This window comes from Poromitra crassiceps, assembly GCF_964638095.1.
Source record: "Poromitra crassiceps genome assembly, chromosome: 25".
NCBI classification, from domain to species: Eukaryota; Metazoa; Chordata; class Actinopteri; order Beryciformes; family Melamphaidae; genus Poromitra; species Poromitra crassiceps.
Window position 1 is genome coordinate 16,567,774 of NC_139649.1, and position 23,703 is coordinate 16,591,476.

A 23,703-nucleotide genomic window follows, 5' to 3' on the forward strand; every position below is an offset into this window, starting at 1 on the left:
GTGTCCATGCCTAAAAAAAGTGCCAAGTCAAGTCTCAAGTCTTTGAGCTAGAGTCCAAGTCAAGTCTCAAGTCTTTGAGCTAGAGTCCAAGTCAAGTCTTAAGTCTTTGGTCACAAGTCCAAGTCAAGTCTCAAGTCTTTGAGCTAGAGTCCAAGTCAAGTCTTAAGTCTTTGAGCTAGAGTCCAAGTCAAGTCTCAAGTCTTTGAGCTAGAGTCCAAGTCAAGTCTTAAGTCTTTGAGCTAGAGTCCAAGTCAAGTCTTAAATCTTTGGTCACAAGCCCAAGTCAAGTCTCAAGTCTTTGAGCTAGAGTCCAAGTCAGGTCTTAAGTCTTTGGTCACAAGTCCAAGTCAAGTCTCAAGTCTTTGAGCTAGAGTCCAAGTCAGGTCTTAAGTCTTTGGTCACAAGTCCAAGTCAAGTCTCAAGTCTTTGAGCTAGAGTCCAAGTCAGGTCTTAAGTCTTTGGTCACAAGTCCAAGTCAAGTCTCAAGTCTTTGCGCTAGAGTCCAAGTCAAGTCTCAAGTCTTTGCGCTAGAGTCCAAGTCAGGTCTTAAGTCTTTGGTCACAAGTCAAGTCTCAAGTCTCTTATGGATGAGTGTTCTATCATCTGCTGCATGCCATCCAGTCTGCTTAGAACACTGCATAGCTCAAACTAAGGGACTCAAAGCATGTAGGCTTCTGTATTATCCGCACTCATGCATTATTCACCTGTCTGGCAGATATATAGTAGTGGTTTGCTGACATCTAGTAGGTCTGAATATCACATTTAGTGCCTTTAAAGCCCCCCTCCATTCAGTTTTTCATACCAGTGAAACTATTGATGTTCTATGAAAATGTAGATGTACGTCATGAATTGCGCCAAAGAACTTAAACTGATAAGAACCGAAGTTAATAGTTTGTGGTTCCACGCATTATTCCACTGCAGCATAATGACTGCAGTGCTGTTCTGTGTGTCTGTTCTCTCTTTGTTAAACTCCGTTTGCACCCAGAGCGGAAATAACATAAACAGTCGCCGTCATGACAGTCTGCCCGCATCTCGGGAAAACGTCAGTTTTAGAACCACAATATTGTTCAAATATCAACTAGCCAACAGATATCAAAGCCGGTGGGTTTTATGGAAAGAGCATGACTGTGATGAGCAGCGGTCTCTCACCCCGTTGACGCTTCCCTTGCGGTTGATATCTTGCAGAACGGCCTTGTCCAGGCCGAGCTTCAGACTGGCCTTGTCAAACATCTCCCTCTCGTAGGAGTTCCTAGTGATCAGCCTATAGACTTTCACCGCTTTGCTCTGGCCAATCCGGTGGCAGCGTGCCTGTGCCTGGAGGGGAGGGGGAGGGGCAAATGCATAGCAACAGGTATAACACATTAATACTCTCCGACCAAATCAAGAGTTAAAGGAGGACTTGGCTGATTTTCAACCAGCTTTGTATCATTACAATGTGGATAGTATGTACAAATTAATGTCTAACTTCCCAAGGTGTCATCGTTGGAAAGCCTGATTAGTCACTTTTACAACGACGTACAACTTGTAAGGATCGTGCATTCATGGAATGAGCAACACAGCTAACCGTGTGGGTAGCGCACCCAAATAATGTGCCAAAATCTCCTGCAATATTCTTCTTTTGGTATTCACTCGTTTTGAGTTGCTTGGTGGATTGGATGATTGCACTCTCCCACAGTGATAAGGAAAAAACAACACACATTTTTACACTTTATTAATTTGACACTGTCAGAGACCTCAGCAGCCACAACAGCTTGTTAGCAGCTAATAGCCGCATAATAGTAGTGGATGAAAAAGTGTGTTATTTCGCATTTTCTTTTGCCGATTTTCGGAAAATCCACTTCAAATTTGCAATACACTTGAATGGAAACCCAACTAATGATGCTAATCCGTGGTCTACCTGCAGGTCGTTCTGGGGGTTCCAGTCAGAGTCGAAGATGATGCAGGTGTCAGCGGCCGTGAGGTTGATACCCAGCCCTCCGGCTCGGGTGCACAGCAGGAAGACGAAGCGGTCCGAGTCCACCTTACAGAAGCGGTCGATGGCCGCCTGCCGCAGGTTCCCCCGCACACGCCCGTCGATGCGTTCGTACGTGTAGCTGCAGAGAAAAGACATGCATATAGAGGTTCAAATCAATTATAAAACTTGTAGCTGCAGAGAAAAGACATGCATATAGAGGTTCAAATCAATTAGAAAAGGGGTCCCCCTCAATTCAAGCGATCTGGATTTGTTCACAGCTGTGGTATAATGAGCGTATACCACGGCCAGAGCCGCACCACTCAGTATTATTCTGCGTCTCTAGAAGGGCGTTCAAGCAGTGCTGCAGACCCTTTCGTAGTTACCAACTAGCTAGTAGTTGTCGTGCATTCCTTTATAACTGGGACCTGGTAATCTTATGACTTCAAAGGTCATGAGCTGGGCGGTGACGTCACCAGAGCTGGTATTTCCCATTCCAAACTCGTAGGAGCCTCAGCAGCCCGACCTAAAAAAATCCAAGATGGCTGCGCCGCGCAACAACAGTAGTAGTACTCGTAGTAATGTTGTTTAGCACTTCTGTTTTGTGTATGTCTCAGCTGTACACACAGCACTGCATAACATCTATCTGTGTGGACATGAGGCTGCAGTGTTTTATATGCGCAAAATGCCACGAAATGCCATGTTGTCAATTGTTATTGCTAACAATGGCTAGCCTGGCTAGCGACTGGATCTGACCAGTGAACAGTGAACTTCCCAGCTCAGGTTTTCTGCAAATGGAACGCTAACAAAACGGATGTGACATCATTTAGCCTCCACATCCCAGTTATTTTGCGATAAAGGAACGCACCATAGCTTCTACTCTCAAAACGCCACCGAGTGACGTGTTTCACTCATTTCAGTCGGAGCAGAAGGGAAAAGCCTTTCTGCTCCCTGCATGTCACTTTCAAATGCCTCCACCGCTGGAAAACCACAACAACGCTAGCTAGCAACCTACACACTGAAAATGGAAGGTTTTGTCAAAGTTTTGGATTGTGCAATATAGGAGGCCTGCTTGATACTTTGGGTGGATGCTTGTAAAGATAACAAGAGCCTTTTCCCCGCTAGACCAGAGTGAGAGTGAGAGCAGCCAGACTCTCTCCTGTGCTGGTACAGCGTGGAACAGAGATGGTCTGTTACGTTGCACAGTAATTGCAAGTAATTTAAATTTAAGAGGTCTACTCCATCCCCTCTTTCTCTCTTCCTTCATTTCCTTCGGTTCCTGCCCTTTCTTCCCTCGGTTTCATCTTTACCTTCTGTCCCTCCCTTCCCTGAGTCCTCCTGCCCTTCTTCTTCCCTCTTTTGCTTGTTTCCTTGCCTCCTTTCCTTACCCACTTTCTTCCTCCCTTTACTTTGCTTCTTCCCTTTCATCTTTCCTTTATTTTCTTTCCTTCCCTTCATCCAACTCCCTTGCTTCCCTTTCCCCTCCTTCCTTTACCTTTGTCCAAACTCCTCCCTTCCTCCCCCCATGAGAAATTCCAATTGAAAGCTTATTTTTAAATGGGTACATGGTCTGAGGAATGAGTTTGTCACAAGGTCCCACCAGAGTCTCAATGAACGCTGTTGCATTGCAATATGCAACACCTCATTTGGACAATCCATTTTCTCTGTTGAAGAAGCAAAACTATGGAACTGTCTACTCACTGAGCTAGTGCTATTACATCATGGTTAAAACAGAAACAACATTGTTCTCACACCTAATACCCCCGAAGACATGCCTGTATTTTATATTTTGTGTATTTACGGATGTACTTTTGTTTATTTAAAAGGATCCCCATTAGCCGCCGCCGAAACGACCGCTAGTCTTCCTGGGGTCCAAACACAATACACATTACGTTCCAAACAATTGTAAACAGTAGACAGTAAAGTGCAGTAGTAAAATACCATAGTAAAAATGATACGAAATATTAAATGCATTGCAATACAGGAAAATCACAGAAAAACATAGTAAAAACTGATACAAAATAGGATAGGAAAAACAACAATAGTTTGATCAGCTAATTATATAGCTGGCCTATTGCGCAGACAACAATTGATCTAAAAAGACACTACCGTACTATTCAAAACATAAAATTCCAAGTAGTGTTAAAGTGTAGTCCTGAGCATCAATGTGTGTTTGCTGGTGTTTGAGAGTGCAGCTGGGATCTTAACTTCCTTTTAAAACCAACCCTCCCATGAATGGAGGAAATATTTCCTGGTAGACAATTCCAGGCCTTTATATATCTGTATATGACAGTCTTCTTCATATAGTTGGTGTTGGGTCTAGGCAAATTCAGTTGTCCCCTACTAGCCCCTCTGGTGGAGTGTGTGTGAGGACTTGAGCTATAAAATATGCTGCTGAAAAGAAAACCAGGAGTTTGGGTATGAATAACTTTGTGAAAATGTAAAAGTAGGATGGATGATAGTCTCTGCTCCACAGTGAGCCATATGAGACGTGTATGCATGTCAGCTATGCTAGACCTAGGGGAACACCCAAGGACCAGCCTAGCTGCCTTGTTTTGTGCAACTTGTAACTTATCAAGAAGACCTTTAGCTGCAGATGACCACACCACAGAGCAGTTAGTCCAGATGACACAAAACTAATGAGGAGACAATTTGGCGAAGTGCCGATGATGTAACAAATGATGCACTTTTGCGTAAAACCCTCCTGTGGACAGGTGTTGTAAATTAGCATTTCACTACAAACACTAAACACAGTGTGTAATGTATGTTACTTACAATTCTAATGCTGTGATGTCTCTATCAAATCAAAATAAACATCCTTCCTTCCCTCATTCTGTCCTTCATTTCTTTCCTTCCCATTCTTTCCATTAACCCTCCGTTCATTCCATGCATCTCCCTCACTCCTTCCTAACCGTCTCTGGATGAGGTAATCCTCCAGGATGTCCAGACAGCGGACCATCTGGGAGAAGACCAGGACCTTGTGTCCCCCGGCCAGCAGCTTGGGCAGCAGCTTGTCGATCAGCACCAGCTTCCCAGCTGCCTGGATCATGGCTTGCAGCTGGAAGTCCCACGCTTCCGGACTGTGGCTCTTCCTGAAGCTCTCCAGAATCTTCTCCTCAGCTCCTGCATGGAGGAGGAGGAGAGGAGGAAGAGAGGAGGAAGACAAGAGAAAGAGAGGAGGAAGACAAGAGGAAGACAAGAAGAAAAGGAGAGGAGGAAGAGAGGAAGAAGAGAGGAGGAAGACAAGAGGAAGACAGGAAGGAGAGAGGAGAGGAGGAAGGAGAGAAGAGAAACGGAGTGAATTATTTAGACAATCCCATTCATCAATCAAGACTGGAACTCTTTATAGACCTTATCTTCAGCAGATGAACACAAGAGAAGATGGAAAGAGAGAGAGAGAGAGAGAGAGAGAGAGAGAGCGAGAGAGAGAGATTTTGATGATTTGTTAAGTCTTCCTGGAAGTGCGCTTTTGGTGCCTTTGGGGAGACCAAAGGAGGAGGGGAGGAAGCAATTAACCCTTGTGTGGTCTGTGGGACCCGTTTACGAAAAAAAATACAAAAATAAATAAATAAATAAATAATTTATTTGTTCAACCTGATACTAATGATGTGGGTCCATCAGACCTGTGAACAACACAAATATGAACACCACACAAGCAAGGAAGAAAGCAAGATCACTGGACAATCATTTTTAGATCAACTGATTAATCAGTGCCATGACGGAGTGAATGGAGGTCACTCCACATGGAGGTGTGCTAGCGTGCGTGTGTGTGTGTGTGTGTGTGTGTGTGTGTGTGTGTGTGTGCTTGCGTGCATGTGTGTGTGTGTGTGTGCTTGCTTGCGTGCATGTGTGTGTGTGTGTGTGTGTGTGTGTGTGTGTGTTGTGTGCTTGCGTGTGTGTATACCTGTGATAAGGTAGGGGTGGTTGCAGCACTTGCGGAGCTCCATCATAGTGTTGATGAGGTTGGGCATGTTGTGCTGGTTGGCTCCTTTAGACAGGAAGGAGAAGTTCTTCTCCAAGATGGCTCTGTAGTACTTCTTCTGCATGTTGGTCAGCTCCACCTGCACACACAAAACAACACGCACCAAACATGCTTCAAAGCCACAGGATTTGAATACTGTCTAGGCCGGTAGTACTTCATACTGTCTAGGCCGGTAGTACTCCATACTGTCTAGGCCGGTAGTACTTCATACTGTCTAGGCCGGTAGTACTTCATACTGTCTAGGCCGGTAGTACTTCATACTGTCTAGGCCGGTACTACTTCTACTGTAGGTTTTTCTCATCCAGTGACTCATTTAGCTTGCACAAATTAGCATGTATAATTGCCTCCGCCAGGGAGGGTGTCTTTTCGGCCCCGTTTGTCCGTCTGTTTCTTAGTTAGCAGGATTACAGAAGATCTACTTCACCGATTTCCATGAAACTTGGTGCAAAGGTGTAGCATGGGCCAAGGAAGAACCCATTACATTTTGGCACGGAACCGATCTGATTCAGGTCAAGGGAGAGGGTGGGGCTAGGGGGGAAAAGGGGAGGGTCTAGGGAAAAGGAGCCGTAGCTAGGACAGGAAGGTCGTAACCTCACGTCACCAGGCTCTCTCAGAGGAGAGAGAGCCTGGTGACGCGTTACTACAAGCAGGAAGACAGAAGAAGACCCGCCCCGTCTTCCGGTGGTCTGCAGTGTTTTCGTTTCCCCATAGAAATGCAGCAGTAGGCAGCCTAACCTCGCCAGTCGCTACGAGTTAGAGAAAAAATAAGAATCACGGGCATACCAACCGATACTAGATACTCGCGTCCATGCGGGCCATGTTTTTTGAACGGAATATTTTCCTGGAGTACAGCACTTTGGTTCAAGTTGGGACAAGTTACAGTAGCTCGCTCACAGAACACACATAGCATAAGCACATAGCATAAGCATCACCACTGTGTAACAGGTGTCAAGTGTCAGAGGGCACACTATCTCATGCCTTCTGGTTCTGCCCTTCATTAACAGGATTCTGGGCCAAAATATTTGACTGGTACTCTAAGGACTACAAAATAACCCTTCAGCCGGAGGCAGAACTCGCCATGTTCGGCTGCTCAGAGTCCTCTCTGAACTTCCCTACAGCTGTGCAACAGTCTCTGACACAGGGGACAACTGTTGCCAAGAAACTCATCCTGAAGGAAGGGAAGTCCCCCTCTTTGCCCTCTCTTCAAATGTGGCTGATGGATATGACCTCTGTTATATGGATAGAGAGACTTCTAGAACTAGAGAGAGTTCCTGAGGACCAACTCACTTAAGAAATGCTCGGCTATTTGGGACCCGTTTCTAGCCTACCTCGTTGAGGTTGGGGGTGACGGGTACTTTGTCGGGCTGGTTTCTCATGGAGCCCCTGTGTGGGATCCCGGGCACAATACCTCTTACAAGCATATAAGCACCTTATGCGACCGATAGCACAACGTACTTACAGTTACGTTATTTAAAATAAGTTAAATGTCCAGAGTGATGTCCAGTACATTGTGTCGATATAACTAACACACACACACACACACACACACACACACACACACACACCTCTATGATTGTCTCTTCTTTAGGTGCCAGGTTTTTCTCCACGTCGTCCTTCAGTCTCCTCAACATCATGGGCTTCAGAATGGCCTGCAGCTTCTTCACCTGGAGGAAGAGGAAGGTGTGTTTAAAGTTTCAGCTGTTTGACTGCACCTCCATTAAAATCATCCTTCCAATCCAGTCTATCTGTAGAAGCAGACTGCTGTCTACCTGCTCCTCAGTCTATCTACAGAAGCAGACTGCTGTCTACCTGCTCCTCAGTCTATCTACAGAAGCAGACTGCTGTCTACCTGCTCCTCAGTCTATCTACAGAAGCAGACTACTGTCTACCTGCTCCTCAGTCTATCTACAGAAGCAGAGTGCTGTCTACCTGCTCCTCAGTCTCTGTAGAAGCAGACTGCTGTCTACCTGCTCCTCAGTCTCTGTAGAAGCAGACTTCCGTCTACCTGCTCCTCAGTCTATCTACAGAAGCAGACTGCTGTCTACTTGCTCCTCAGTCTATCTACAGAAGCAGAGTGCTGTCTACCTGCTCCTCAGTCTCTGTAGAAGCAGACTTCCGTCTACCTGCTCCTCAGTCTATCTGCAGAAGCAGACTGCTGTCTACTTGCTCCTCAGTCTATCTGCAGAAGCAGACTGCTGTCTACTTGCTCCTCGGTCTATCTACAGAAGCAGAGTGCTGTCTACCTGCTCCTCAGTCTATCTACAAAAGTAGACTGCTGTCTATCTGTAGAAGCAGACTTCTGTCTACCTGCTCCTCAGTCTATCTACAGAAGCAGACTGCTGTCTAGCTCTGCTCCTCAGTCTATCTGTAGAAGCAGAATGCTGCCTACCTGCTCCTCAGTCTATCTACAGATGCAGAATTCTGCCTACCTGCTCCTCAGTCTTGAGGTCTCCGAACTCTTCCAGGAAGCTGCTCTCTGAAGGAAACTGCAGCGGCTCCAGGAAGTTCAACAAACTGAACAGCTCCTCCACCGAGTTCTGCAGAGGGGTTCCTGTCAGCAGCACCTTGTGTTCCTGTCACAACACAGAGGAGAGCATTAGCGTAAACCTGTGAAAAACATCTCCTCAACCGGCTGCTTGGAAAGAAAAGAGGTTATATATTCATAATACCCATGAGGTAACTCACTGATGGGAAGGCCTTCCCTCTCCATTCAAGCACTACTTTCTGCACCGGAACCCTCCTTTCGAAGTTGGAGGAACAAAGTGTATCACTCCACAAGTAGGGCCGGAGCCCATATATATACGGGAGCAGAGGTAAAGCACATGTATCTTCAGCATTCTTCTCACCCAGAAGGAAGCACATTTGCACTGTTGCTGCACTAGCTTAACTGTTCACAGTAGTTTAGCAACTACGTCAAGCACTAGTTTAGCGACAGGGCCAGCACCTCTCTTTTCCTAGCAAACGGAGAAATTAATCTCTGGACCAGAGTAGCCATCTATCATCTATAACATCTATCATAACCCAACTTAGCCAAAGGTCAACAGCCCAGCTGTGGTTAATTTCAGCAAACGTAGTGAGCCGCTGAAAAACCACCGCTGAAAAACACTTACACCAGCTTCCAGGCTGTGGGTTCAACCATATTAGCCTAATGGTTAATTAGCCTAGCGGCGCAGCGAGGCTCAGAGTAAACTGTGTGTTTTTCGTTTGAAGGTACATTTGTTTGTCGCCCGGCGAACCCCAGGAGAGTGGATTCAATCATACAATACGACAGAAAAGTGTATCGAAACAACAAACCCTATATCACAAAAGGAATTAAGGACTGCATCCACCGAAAGAAGATAGCCTATAGATCAGGCAACACTGCAGCGCTGAAGGCAGCATAGAAAGAGCTCAATCAGGAAGTGAGGGCAGCTCGGAGGCAGCATGAGGAGCGAGCAGAGCAGGACTGGGAGGCAGCATGAGGAGCGAGCAGAGCAGAACCTGGGAGGCAGCGTGAGGAGCGAGCAGAGCAGAACTTGTCCAACTCGATGCGGGAGATGACCAACATGGATCTCAAGTGGAAGCCCATGGTTTCCCACAACGAAAACACAAGGGCAAATGAACTGAATGACTTACAATTGCATGACTGCATGTATAGTTTTAACAATAGCTTGTTTGCTAACATGTACAGCAAGTCTAACAATCGCTTGTTTGCTTGCCTGTAATGTAATGTGAGATTTACTAGTATCTATCGTTTATGACTGATTGCACTACATCCTATTGTATGATGCATATGGTCTGAGAGGTATGCCTGAAAGGCCATGAGTATAAATGACTGTGAAGAATGACTGTGACTACCTCAACTTGCTATACATGTGTCACCATACAGTATACAGTGTTTTTAATGTACTGTCTATGTCTGTATGCGTTTAGTCTTTTACTCCAAGGAAAAATTTCTCCCATGCGAGGGAAAAAAAAAACCTTGAACCTTGAGTTACTTTGCCGTGTTTGAGCACCGCCCAGCCAAGAAACTAAGAGGTTATCTCACAAAGCAACACTGTGCATGACCCATACATGACCTCCCCTCGACTGCGCCGTGAGAGAGAGAGAGACAAAGGGAGGCAGAGAGAGAGAAACAAAGCATTTGAATACTCGGACGTGGAGGTGCCCGATGGCACTAATCCTTGTCCATGTCTCACACACACACACACCAGGTTCATGAGCTTGAGTCCCTCCAGCAGTTTGCAGTTGCGGTTCTTGAGCCGGTGAGCTTCGTCGATCACGACGCAGCGCCAGTGAAGCTTCTTCAGTTCCGGACAGTCCGCCATGATCATCTCAAAGGTGGTGATGATGCCGTGAAACTTCAACACACCCGGGATACAGTTACCCTGTGGGGGGGGGGGGAGAGAGGGGGGGGGAGAGAGGGGGAGAGGGGGGGGGGGAGAGGGGGAGGGAGGGAGGGAGAGAAAGACAGAGGGGAGGTGGAAGGAGAGGGAGAGAGATTTAAATTGCTGTATAGCTGAATTTTTTGTCAGCCATGATCAAAATAAGTGATCACACCATGTAGGATTTCTGCAGAAAGTTGAAGACCCCCTTTTACATCTGACATTAAAAATGTGTTTTGGGTGATCAGATTGCAATCGCATAGTGCTTGACCACATTAACCTGATTAGTTACACTTATTAATATGTGGCTCCAGTGTCCACATTAAAATCCTATCACTCCAGCTGTTTGCCAACAAGTGACAACTTGTTTGTCTAAAGTGCATTGGCTGCTGTATTTCCCTGCTGTTTACACACTTCACTCTGCAGGCTGTGTGGTGTCTCTCTGCTGTTTACACACTTCACTCTACAGGCTGTGTCTCTGCTGTTTACACACTCCACTCTGCAGGCTGTGTCTCTGCTGTTTACACACTCCACTCTGCAGGCTGTGTGGTGTGTCTCTGCTGTTTACACACTCCACTCTGCAGGCTGTGTGGTGTGTCTCTGCTGTTTACACACTCCACTCTGCAGGCTGTGTGGTGTGTCTCTGCTGTTTACAGACTCCACTCTGCAGGCTGTGTGGTGTGTCTCTGCTGTTTACACACTTCACTCTGCAGGCTGTGTGGTGTGTCTCTGCTGTTTACACACTTCACTCTGCAGGCTGTGTGGTGTGTCTCTGTGGTTGGTCAGGATGGTAATGGGCTTCGCTTTATGAATGAAGAACGAGAGGGAGAAATTCGACTGCCAAACTCTCCTGCCGGGGGCGCCTTCTTCAAAACGTGGGGTTATCATTCATTCATTGCATCACATGCTGTTTTCAGAGCTAAATGTTGTACTCGGGTAAATGGCTACTTGGATTCAGAAATAAGGGGAAAAGGGGTACTGAAGCCAAAAAGGTTTGAGACCCACTGATCTAAACAAATCACACAAATGACCTATTTTGGATTAAAAAATCCAAATTCAAAAATCCCCCCCCCCCCCCCCCCACACACACACACAGGCTGCGTTCCGATCGGCTAGTATTTCCCTGCGAAGTGGACTGCACAGGGTATACAGCCATATTACTTAACAGGCTGAATACCCTGTGCAGTCCACTTCAAAGGGGAACTACTAGCAGATGGGAACACAGCCACACACACACACACACACACACCTGTGGGTCTCTGTAGAACATCTCGTATTGTTGAATCATCTGGCGGCTGATCTGCGAGCCGTGGTACACAATGACGTTGACGGCTGTCCAGGTTCTGAACTCTCTCTCCCAGTTGGTGATGGTGCTTAGAGGGGCGATGATGAGGAAGGGCCCGCGGATCCCCATCACAAACATCTCATACAGGAAGGTGATGGACTGGATGGTCTTTCCCAAACCCATCTCATCTGCCAAAATACAGTTTTTTCTATGGGAGAGAGAGGCAGAGAGAGAGAGAGACACAGACACACAGGAACTTAACAAGAGGCACTTAAGCTGCTTAATGTCCTGTCATCATCACATGATCAGAGCTCCATATTAACTTTTTGAGGCACTTGTCCAGGAACAAAAGTTACTTGTCCGGGGAAAAATGTGTCATTGTGTGAATGTAAATTAACTTATCAAAGATACTTTTCACAATTTACTCAGTTCTTCTCATAAAGTCGGTGTCATGTTTCACAAAGCAGAATAAAACTAGAACGACCGCAACACGGACTTATGCCTCCGCCATTAGTTCATTCTTGAGTCCAAATCAACATTTGAGGCAAATTGGAAGAAATTCCGTCAAGGCGCTCCTGTGATGTTGCGTTACAGAGCTTGGAAATTGGGTGTGTGAGAGGTCACAGTGACCTTGAACTTTGACCACCAAAATGTAATCAGTTCATCCTTGAGGCCAAGTTAATGTTTGAGGCAAATTTGATGAGATTCCGTCAAGGCATTCCTGAGATATGGTGTTAACAAGCTTGAAAATGGCGTTGGAGAGGTCACAGTGACCTTGACCTTTGATCACCAAAATGTAATCCGTTCATCCTTGCGCCCAAGTCGACGTTTGAGCCAAATTGGCAGAAATTCCATCAAGCCGTTCTTGAGATATCGCTTTAACGAACTTGGGAATGGCATTCGTGAGGTCACAGTGACCTTGACCTTTGACCACGAAAATCTAATGAGTTCATGCTTGAGTCCAAGGCAATGTTTGAGGCAAATTTGATGAAATTCCGTCAAGGCCTTCGTGAGATGTTGCGCTAACAAGCTTGAAAATGGCGTTCGAGAGGTCACAGTGACCTTGGCCTTTGACCTTTGACCACCCAAATCTAATCAGATCATCCTCGAGTCTAAGTCGATGTTTGAGGCAAATTTGATGAAATTCCGTCAAGGCGTTCCTCAGATATCGCGTTAACAAACATCGTACTTACGGACGGACGGACGGACAACCCGGATCCATTATGCCTCCGGCCTGGCTATCGCCGGCGGAGGCATAAAAATGCTAAAATGGGTCCCCAAATAATATATGTACTGTGACACGCCTAGTATCCAGTGTGTTAGAACAATAGCCTTGGTCTGTGTGTGTATAGATGTATACCTGTTGTACCAGTTGAAGAGTAACCAGTTCATGCCCTCTAGCTGGTATTCTCTGAGCTGGTTTCCATTGAGGTAATCTTTGGTGCGATCCAACTTCTGCCATTTATCTGGGAGAGGACGCTCCTAGGGCGAGAACACACACACACACACACACACACACACACACACACACACACACACACAGTATGATAAGAAACCAAGCTAACAACTTATATGTTTCCTGCCCCCCAGCACCCTGCAGTGTTCAGCCTGTTGGACAGTTAATGTGTTACAGTAGTGTTGTTACATTAGAAATGTGTTACAGTAGTGTTGTTACATTGATGATGTGTTACAATACTGTTATTACATTAGTATTATGTTACAGTAGTGTTTATTTGTTTATTAAAAAAGATACCCATTAGCCGACGCCTAGACGACAACTAGTCTTCCTGGGGTCCAAGACAACATCATACATTACAGACAAACGATAAAATGCAATGAGTGCAAAAAACATATCACATAAGAATAAAGAAGAGACAATGCAAGAAGAAATAGTACAAAGCATATAGAATCAGATAAACAAAGAAGCATGGTCCACTAGCCATCTAGTTAGCCAGAGGACCCAAATTCTTACTTAAAATTAGATCATTTTTGTCATCTACAAAACAGACATCACAAGCAGACGACAAGAGATATGATTAAACTAGAACGACCGCAACGCGGACTTACGCCTCCGCCATTAGTTCATTCTACAGTCCAAATCGCCATTTGAGGCAAATTGGAAGAAATTCCGCCAAGGCGCTCGTGAGATGTTGCGTTACAGAGCTTGAAAATTGGGTGTGAGGTCACAGTGACCTTGAACTTTGACCACCAAAATGTCCTTGAGTCCAAGTGGACATTTGAGGCAAATTGGAAGAAATTCCGTCAAGGCGCTTGTGAGATGTTGCGTTACAGAGCTTGAAAATTGGGTGTGTGAGGTCACAGTGACCTTGAACTTTGACCACCAAAATGTCCTTGAGTCCAAGTGGACATTTGAGGCAAATTAGAAGAAATTCCATCAAGACATTCCTGAGATATCGCGTTAACAAGCTTGAAAATGGCATTCGAGAGGTCACAGTGAGCTTGACCTTTGATAACCAAAATGGAATCAGTTCATCCTTGCGTCCAAGTCGATGTTTGAGCCAAATCAGAAGCAATTCTATCAAGCCGTTCTTGAGATATTGCGTTAATGAACTTGGGAATGGCGTTCATGAGGTCATAGTGACCTTGAAGTTTGACCACCAAAATGTAATTAGTTCATACTTGAGTCCAAGTCGATGTTTGAGACAAATTTGATGAAATTCCGTCAAGGCATTCCTGAGATCTAAGGCATTCTTAACGCACAGTAGTGCTTTCTGTCATCAGGGGAACCAGAGAGAACAGCAACCTTCTTGGCCTGGTCTCTTTGAGACATTAACTTCTTGTCTAGCTATGGCGCACTTTTAGCTTTAAGTGTGATTTTTTTTTAACTGGGCGTGATTATTAACAATTTTCATAAAATTACCAATAAATAAATTGAAATAAATGTCAGCATCTTCAACAGCACACACATCAGCCTATTGAATATGATTGAGTTCATTAAGAAAAGCCTCTTCATTAAATTACTTATATGATCTTGTAATTACAATTTTGGGACTGGCCTTAGGTGGCTTTGTCCTCCTGGAGACAGCTATGAAGTTATGGTCACTGAAGCCAACTGGGATGGACACAGGTGTAGAGCACATATCTGGAGTGTTAGTGTCAATGTGATCAATGCATTTGGATGAGTTGACGCCAGTATTATTGACAGAGGTTCCTGTTAATATTAGTGTTAATGTCTTACAGTGGTCTTATTACATTAGTAATGTTTTAAAGTAGTGTTACTACATTAGTCACGTGTTATTGTGTTCTAATCACAATGTGTTTTTATTGTGTTCTACTCACTATGTGTCTGAGGTCTGCCGGTAGTTTCTGGATCTCCTGGAACTCCTTGATCTTCCCAGGGTCCAGGTCCTCCTGCAGCTCCCAGGTGGCCTCTTCATAGGACAGGCTGCACCACTTCACCAGGTAATGAGTCACCTCCTACCAGCACACAGAGAACAACAGTCTGTGTGTGTGTGTGTGTGTGTGTGTGTGTGTGTGTGTGTGTGTGTGTGTGTGTGTGTGTGTGTGTGCGTGCGTGCGTGCGTGCGTGTGTGTGATAGGGGTTGCATGAACTTGTCGACACACCAACGTAACTTTCATGCGTTGACACCTACCGGAGGATGTCGAAATGTCCTCACATGGCTTTAGACTTGCTACCTGCCCCAGAGCCAGAGCTGCTCTTCTAGGCTATATTTACTTTTCTAGATTTATTTGGTCATCAAAGTAGTAAGCTAGTAAGTAGTAAATATACGGTTTCTATCCAGAGATTCGCCACCAGCTTCCAGTTGGACAGGAGTTGCAGTGAGCGACGGCATGAACAAAGGAGGGGGGAGTTGCTACTAGTACATATGGACAATATGGTACAACTCTGTGAGTGTGCAGCCCGGCATCAAACTACTGTACTAGCAGTAACATTACAGTAAGGCCATGTTCAGACTAGGAGGCCAAATCTGATTTGTATACCGTAAATTCCGCACTATAAGGCGCACCGGAGTATAAGCCGCAGCAGCAAAATTGCCAGTTTGTTACATATATAAGCCGCACCGGACTATAAGCCGCGGGTGTTTTAATGTTTTTTTTTTTTTTTTTTTTTTAATTGTGTTTTAATGTTTAATTACCATATGTAAGGGTTCGTGCACAGAGGGGATTGTCGGGAAAGAGATGGCTGTTTGGGGAAGCTCCCATTTATTAACATTTCAACAAAACAAAACAAAAGTCAGGTCACTAATCCCCAGACAAAATCACACAACAATAGGCTATATCACACAGGATAAGGTGCAGTCACGGCTGTAAACAAAATAACTGTAAAACAATAATAAAACAATCAGTCAACAGTAGTGAGCCTACCAGAAAAGTCATTAATCCTTGTCTTCATCTTTTAGGTGAAGGTGCAGCAAACGGCTGTAACCAGAGAAGTCAAGTCACTAATCCTCGTCTTCCTCTTCTTCCTGCGTACTGAAACCACCAAAGTCCTCATCTTCAGTGTCGGAAACGAACAGGTTCAGGGTGGCTTCGTCAACCACTCTCCTCTCTCCTTCATTGTCACTCTCAAAACCAACAAACTCCTCTTCGTCACTGTCGGTGTCGGCATCGAACAGCCTCTGAAGCCTCTGACGGCCCTCAGCGCCAGCTGTGGCGGCGTCATCCTCTTCATCCCGCAGCAGTCCAGCCTTTCGGAACCCGTTGGTGATTGTGGATGTTTTCACACTCCTATAATATTCCGTGATCTTCCTTTGTGTGAATTCGCCGAAGTTTGTGATTTTCTCCTGGTAGTCGGGAGGGAGTTGCTGGCACACTGCAGTCGTCCTCGCCCTGACGGACAGTCCCTTTCGTCTCATGAATCGGAAGCACCAAGATGGGCCACCTCTGAAATGTTCAATTTTCATTTCGGTGGCGACTGTTTTGGCCTTCAGTCGGATCTGAACGGTGGAAACACCTCGGCCGTCTGCTCTCTGTATCAACACCCAATCTTCAAGGGAATCTTCAAGTTCGGGCCATCTGCTTTTATTACCTCTGAAGGATGTTTTCGTCTTTTTGCATTGAGACAGTTCCTCCTGCTGCCCCTTCCAACGTCTCACCATTGACTCGTTGATGCCAAGGTTACGTGCTGCTGCTCGATTTCCGTCTTTTAATGCGAGATTGACTGCCTTCAACTTGAAAGCTGCATCGTGTGCATTTCTGCGTTTCTTCTCCATGGTGAGTGAGAGTTAGTACGCGACCCTTTGCTGCTGCTGCTGCTCTTTGTTGTGATTCCGGTCTGCTACTGTAATGAACTTTGAACCGGTAGGAGTAACCGGTTGATTTCCGCCAAATGATGTCAAGTCAAGTCAAGTCAAATTTTATTTATATAGCACCTTTCATACACAAAGGCAATTCAAGGTGCTTTACAAAAAAATAATCGAAAAAACAAGCAGCAAAGCAATGCACATAAAATGTGCAGATGAAGCTGTGTAACCTGTAAAATCCATCGATTTTGGAGGTCACCGAGTGGCCGTTTGCTTACCGTAATTACCATATGTAAGGGTTCATGCACAGAGGGGATTGTCGGGAAAAAGATGGCTGTTTGAGGAAGCTCCCATTTACCGTATTAACATTTCAACAAAACAACATAACACAACACCACCTTTGTTTTTTTTTACAGTGCACACAGTGTCCGCGGTGTGGTGAAAAGAGGGCAAGAGAGGAAATTAAAACAGAAGTGGATTTATAGTTAGAAAGAGTGCTAAAGAAGAGAGATTTTTATTTTTATTTTTATTTTTTTTCTGAAAAAATCCATAGATAAGCCGCACCGTTATATAAGCCGCAGGGCCAAAAAACGGGGAAAAAGCCGCGGCTTATAGTCCGGAATTTACGGTACTTTATTGACATATTAATGATTCTATCCAGATTGGTTTTATGAGTCTGGACACTCCAAGTCTGATTTGTGTCACTTGTCCCAAACCACATATGGAGGTAGTTTCCAATCTGCTTTTGACTGATGTGACTTCAGTGTGGACGCGCTGATCACCCAAATCAGATCTGAGAGTGTCTTTTGCAGGGGCCGGGGACTTGAAGAGCAGAGAGCAGACATGCAAACACTGCCAGAAACATGCAGATAGGCTCATTGTATCTGGACACACAGATCCGACTTGAACACTTGCCCAAATCAGATTTGTGGCAGTGTGGACACACTCCCAAATCAGATTTGGGAAACCAATCAAGATAATGATTAATGACTTTAGCAGCAAATCGGATTTGCCTGTAATGTGAACATGGCCTAAGCCTCCCATCATATTCATTACAGCACTTGCCCAGATAGTTTCCCAAAGCGATTAATAAACACAATCATAATATGATTGTGTTGACATTCTTCCCTCATCACGCGCTGCTGTCATCAGCTCAGTGAGTTTTGTCTAGTCGACGTCGACTCCACTTTATTGGTAGAAAGGTCGACTTGAAAAAAAATCTAGTGTGTGAGTGTACCGCCACACTAAAGAGCACAAACCTAGTGTGTGAGTGTACCGCCACACTAAAGAGCACACACCTAGTGTTTGAGTGTACCGCCACACTAAAGAGCACACACCTAGTGTGTGAGTGTACCGCCACACTAAAGAGCACACACCTAGTGTGTGAGTGTACCGCCACACTAAAGAGCACACACCTAGTGTGTGAGTGTACCGCCACACTAAAGAGCACAAACCTAGTGTGTGAGTGTACCGCCACACTAAAGAGCACACACCTAGTGTGTGAGTGTACTGCCACACTAAAGAGCACACACCTAGTGTGTGAGTGTACCGCCACACTAAAGAGCACAAACCTAGTGTGTGAGTGTACCGCCACACTAAAGAGCACACACCTAGTGTGTGAGTGTACTGCCACACTAAAGAGCACACACCTAGTGTTTGAGTGTACCGCCACACTAAAGAGCACACACCTAGTGTGTGAGTGTACCGCCACACTAAAGAGCACACACCTAGTGTGTGAGTGTACTGCCACACTAAAGAGCACACACCTAGTGTTTGAGTGTACCGCCACACTAAAGAGCACACACCTAGTGTTTGAGTGTACCGCCACACTAAAGAGCACACACCTAGTGTGTGAGTGTACCGCCACACTAAAGAGCACACACCTAGTGTTTGAGTGTACCGCCACACTAAAGAGCACACACCTAGTGTTTGAGTGTACCACCACACTAAAGAGCACACACCTAGTGTGTGAGTGTACCGCCACACTAAAGAGCACACACCTAGTGTGTGAGTGTACCGCCACACTAAAGAGCACAAACCTAGTGTGTGAGTGTACCGCCACACTAAAGAGCACACACCTAGTGTGTGAGTGTACTGCCACACTAAAGAGCACACACCTAGTGTTTGAGTGTACCGCCACACTAAAGAGCACACACCTAGTGTTTGAGTGTACCGCCACACTAAAGAGCACACACCTAGTGTTTGAGTGTACCACCACACTAAAGAGCACACACCTAGTGTGTGAGTGTACCGCCACACTAAAGAGCACACACCTAGTGTGTGAGTGTACCGCCACACTAAAGAGCACAAACCTAGTGTGTGAGTGTACCGCCACACTAAAGAGCACACACCTAGTGTGTGAGTGTACTGCCACACTAAAGAGCACACACCTAGTGTTTGAGTGTACCGCCACACTAAAGAGCACACACCTAGTGTGTGAGTGTACCGCCACACTAAAGAGCACACACCTAGTGTTTGAGTGTACCGCCACACTAAAGAGCACACACCTAGTGTGTGAGTGTACCGCCACACTAAAGAGCACACACCTAGTGTGTGAGTGTACCGCCACACTAAAGAGCACACACCTAGTGTGTGAGTGTACCGCCACACTAAAGAGCACAAACCTAGTGTGTGAGTGTACCGCCACACTAAAGAGCACACACCTAGTGTTTGAGTGTACCGCCACACTAAAGAGCACACACCTAGTGTTTGAGTGTACCGCCACACTAAAGAGCACACACCTAGTGTGTGAGTGTACCGCCACACTAAAGAGCACACACCTAGTGTGTGAGTGTACTGCCACACTAAAGAGCACACACCTAGTGTTTGAGTGTACCGCCACACTAAAGAGCACACACCTAGTGTGTGAGTGTACCACCACACTAAAGAGCACACACCTAGTGTGTGAGTGTACCGCCACACTAAAGAGCACACACCTAGTGTTTGAGTGTACCGCCACACTAAAGAGCACACACCTAGTGTGTGAGTGTACCGCCACACTAAAGAGCACACACCTAGTGTGTGAGTGTACCGCCACACTAAAGAGCACAAACCTAGTGTGTGAGTGTACCGCCACACTAAAGAGCACACACCTAGTGTGTGAGTGTACCGCCACACTAAAGAGCACACACCTAGTGTGTGAGTGTACCGCCACACTAAAGAGCACACACCTAGTGTGTGAGTGTACCGCCACACTAAAGAGCACACACCTAGTGTGTGAGTGTACCGCCACACTAAAGAGCACACACCTAGTGTTTGAGTGTACCGCCACACTAAAGAGCACACACCTAGTGTGTGAGTGTACTGCAACACTAAAGAGCACACACCTAGTGTGTGAGTGTACTGCCACACTAAAGAGCACACACCTAGTGTGTGAGTGTACCGCCACACTAAAGAGCACACACCTAGTGTGTGAGTGTACCGCCACACTAAAGAGCACACACCTAGTGTGTGAGTGTACCGCCACACTAAAGAGCACACACCTAGTGTTTGAGTGTACCGCCACACTAAAGAGCACACACCTAGGCCCAATCCCAAACCACTCCCTACTCACTACCACTTCACTACCGAGTGCCACTCCAAATGGAGTTCCACTCGCAGCTGTAGAGGGCACTGCTGATTAAGGGGAGGGCATAAAAGAGAAGCCGAACAAGTGAGACGCCCTCGCTACCTTACCGGAAACAGGAAGGAGCCGTCACCATGGAGACGGACAGACGCGTTGCCTGTGCCGCAGCTGTCATGCTGTTCCACAATAGACATGATTTCAACGGGGCGTCTATGATTTAGCTCTCATATAGCCGGCTAATGTATAGACCTATTTTAGACCAAGCAGTAAATACATTATTAAAATGAATAATTAGCAGTATACAAAAATATACACTAGAGAAGTCCTCCACGTTAGCATAAAAGGTAATTTATCTGAGCACAAGATTTTAACGTTATGTCTATGCTTAGCTCTCATTTAGTCCAGGATAATGTTGTCTATGCAGAGACATGTTTTAGACTACACGCAAAATGTATATATTTTTTAATTCATAACCATCCACAAATATGAAAAAGACACACATGGGCTACAAAATAAAGCTAAGTCCTTTTCGCTGAGCGTTATTGCGTGTTTATTTTTTCGATTTTTCAGAAATTCGCTTCCGACGCGTTGGAACACATCTGTGGCTGTGATTGACAGGCGGGTCAAAACTCGCAGCGCAATTTAGTGCCGTATATTCGCATCGCTCTTGATGTATACGACCCCTGACTGTGTTTATATTAGGTCTATGCTTAGCTCTCTAGCCACTTTGTCTTGAATACAGTAGCCTAGGCCCTATACCTCTCAATTGTGGACTCGACATATTCCATGATTTAGTTGGAGATGTAAAGTCACTGTGAGGGAAATAAAGGTGTGTATTTGATCTAAAATACTTGGAAGAAGTAGACGGAACTAACTTACACTTGAATGATGTTTCCTCCGGACGTCATTTCTGCAGCAACCGTCAGCGAGCCTGCACCAGTGCAGACTCGCTGTTTAAGGGTTTGACAAGCCGCCTCCACTCAGTGGTAATCAGTTTGGGACAGCCCTTAATATGGCGGACCTCCGCGTGAACGCGCAAACGGAGGGGTAGTGGATAGGGTTAGGGGATAGGGGCTGGTTTGGGATTGGGCCCTAGTGTGTGAGTGTACCGCCACACTAAAGAGCACACACCTAGTGTTTGAGTGTACCGCCACACTAAAGAGCGAATTATCACTTTAGTGTGTGAGTGTACCGCCACACTAAAGAGCTAATTATCACTTTGAAAACAGACATGCTACTGGGAGAGTGTGCATGTGTGCGTGAGAGCGAGAGACAGCAGGGTTTCTGCTATATACATTTAGTAGTGGCTGCCCACCGCTGCTAAATCCTGGACCCGCTGCTTCAAAATAATATGAAATGTCATGAAGTCAGTATTACACGAGTCTGAGAGCTTTTATTTTGAAACACTGGTGTATGGCCGTCAGGGAGAAAGAAAAAAAACTGCACTGCACATGGGACTTTCTTTTGGTTCTCGTTTAACCAATCATCTTCAGCGACACAAAGGAGTATTTCAACTACCAATGGTATGAGTGTAACTCGACTGTCCCTCACAACCCAACAAATGTGTACAGCCAATCAGAGGCAGAGTAGGGCGGGTCTTGTACTGTTGGTAGCATTCTAGTCTGCCCCACGACGCAAAATGGAAACCCTTGTGAAATCTGGCGATACAGCTTTAGTTAAGAAAGAAATTAGTTAACAAATGGCACTGGGCATGGATAGTGTTAGAGGAAACGTGCTTAGGGGAAGCAGTTTTGCCACATGGAAGAAACCAGGCCAGTAATGGTACCGACACTAAAAGCCTTTATTTAACTTTCCATCGGGGCAAACGGTGGCAAGCTTAAATAACCTAAAATATAAGATTTGATTTAGATTTGTTTGACTCTTTTGGTCACAGCATGATTCCATTCTGTGTTATTTTGCAGTTTTGATGTCTTTACTATTCGGTAAAAAGGGAAGAAAAATATGGTGTCAAACCTTTTGACTGGTAGTTTATCCTAAATGGGATATATGTAAATGTTCTAGGAGAGTATTTAAGAATAACTGAAAGAAGAGATTTTTGGGGGACCTGAGCATGAAGTTACAGATGCTACAAACACAAACAAGTTATTATAGAAAAGCTAATCCAAGCAAATCTCCGGCCGGTGGCGACGTACGACACACGCACTCCCCCATCCTCCCCCCCAATCCCCGGCTATCAAGGCTGAAATTAAAAACCTGGAAGAGAGAGAGAGAGAGAGACAGACAGAGAGAGACAGAGAGAGAGAGCGAGACAGAGACAGACAGAGAGAGACAGACAGAGAGACAGACAGAGAGAGACAGAGAGAGAGAGACAGACAGAGAGAGAAGGGGGTGGGGCCTGTGCGTGCATGTGTTACCCACCTCTCCGGTCTCGGTGTCTGTAGTCACAGCCACCTCCAGGACTCTGTCCACCTCTACATAGTCTGGGTTAAACAAGTCCTCATCAGGCTAAAGAGAGAGAGGGGGTGAGAGGGAGAGAAAGAGAGACAGAGACAGAGACACACACACACACAGAAATCATTTTATGTCCTGAAGGGGTGTTGTGTTGTTCAGCCGGTCTGTTAACCTTCAGCCAAATGTATTATTTTAATTATTATTATGATTTGATCAATTGTCCAGGTTGCCGTTTTCAAGTTGATCAGATAATGTTACAAAGCAACCAACACCTCTGCTGTCATTCATTGTGTTTAGCCAGGCAGCTGCTGGGCGCGTGCGAGTACGGTGCATGCACACGTGCTGCCTGCAGTCCCCCTAATGGCCACCGGTGTCAGGAATAGTTGGAACCTACGGATTGGACCTTTACATGATCATTATAATTGTGTGGCCCATTTTTTTCCATGTCATGTGAGGGAAATTTCCACTCACCAATTGTCAGTTTTCTGATCGGGGGAAAGTGCTTTGATGTTTGATCTGCCAGTGGCCGCACTGCATCCAAAACCTTAAGGACAATTACCCTACTCTATAACCTTTTTCTTTTCTTCTTGCTGTTACCGCAACGGTTTGACTGGCTCCACTGAGTTGTGCGGTATGGAAAACGTCAGTATTGCAGCAGTCCTACCCTTGGCCACCTTATGAAGTGCTACTATACTCCTAAAGTTGCACAGAAGAAACGGGTATTGTCCCACAGAACCAAGCAAGCGTTCTCTGCAACAATCTCCCTTCATGGAGGAAGCTCCATAAAACACATCCAGCCTGGTGCCTCAAAGTGGTGCAAGAAGCCGTCTCCCCTGGGCTTGACGCGTTGTCACACGGGCTCGTGACAGTGACTGAAAGCTGAAGGATTTTTTTCTGGTAAACGTACACAAATCACTTC

General features: G+C 45.7%; 1 protein-coding gene across 1 annotated transcript in view; it reads right to left on the reverse strand.

Annotated features, from left to right (window-relative positions):
- chd6 (chromodomain helicase DNA binding protein 6) overlaps positions 1 to 23,703 on the reverse strand; it is a 131,879-nt gene that overhangs the window by 61,801 nt on the left and 46,375 nt on the right. Inside the window, exons 10-20 of the mRNA XM_083660606.1 lie at positions 22,752 to 22,838; positions 14,883 to 15,020; positions 12,943 to 13,064; positions 11,547 to 11,790; positions 10,124 to 10,300; positions 8,363 to 8,506; positions 7,499 to 7,597; positions 5,856 to 6,012; positions 4,864 to 5,074; positions 1,898 to 2,093; positions 1,150 to 1,314 (exon numbers count right to left, since the gene is read on the reverse strand). Coding sequence (XP_083516732.1) covers positions 1,150 to 1,314; positions 1,898 to 2,093; positions 4,864 to 5,074; positions 5,856 to 6,012; positions 7,499 to 7,597; positions 8,363 to 8,506; positions 10,124 to 10,300; positions 11,547 to 11,790; positions 12,943 to 13,064; positions 14,883 to 15,020; positions 22,752 to 22,838 — 1,740 coding nt within the window. The remainder of the gene's footprint in view (positions 1 to 1,149; positions 1,315 to 1,897; positions 2,094 to 4,863; positions 5,075 to 5,855; positions 6,013 to 7,498; positions 7,598 to 8,362; positions 8,507 to 10,123; positions 10,301 to 11,546; positions 11,791 to 12,942; positions 13,065 to 14,882; positions 15,021 to 22,751; positions 22,839 to 23,703) is intronic.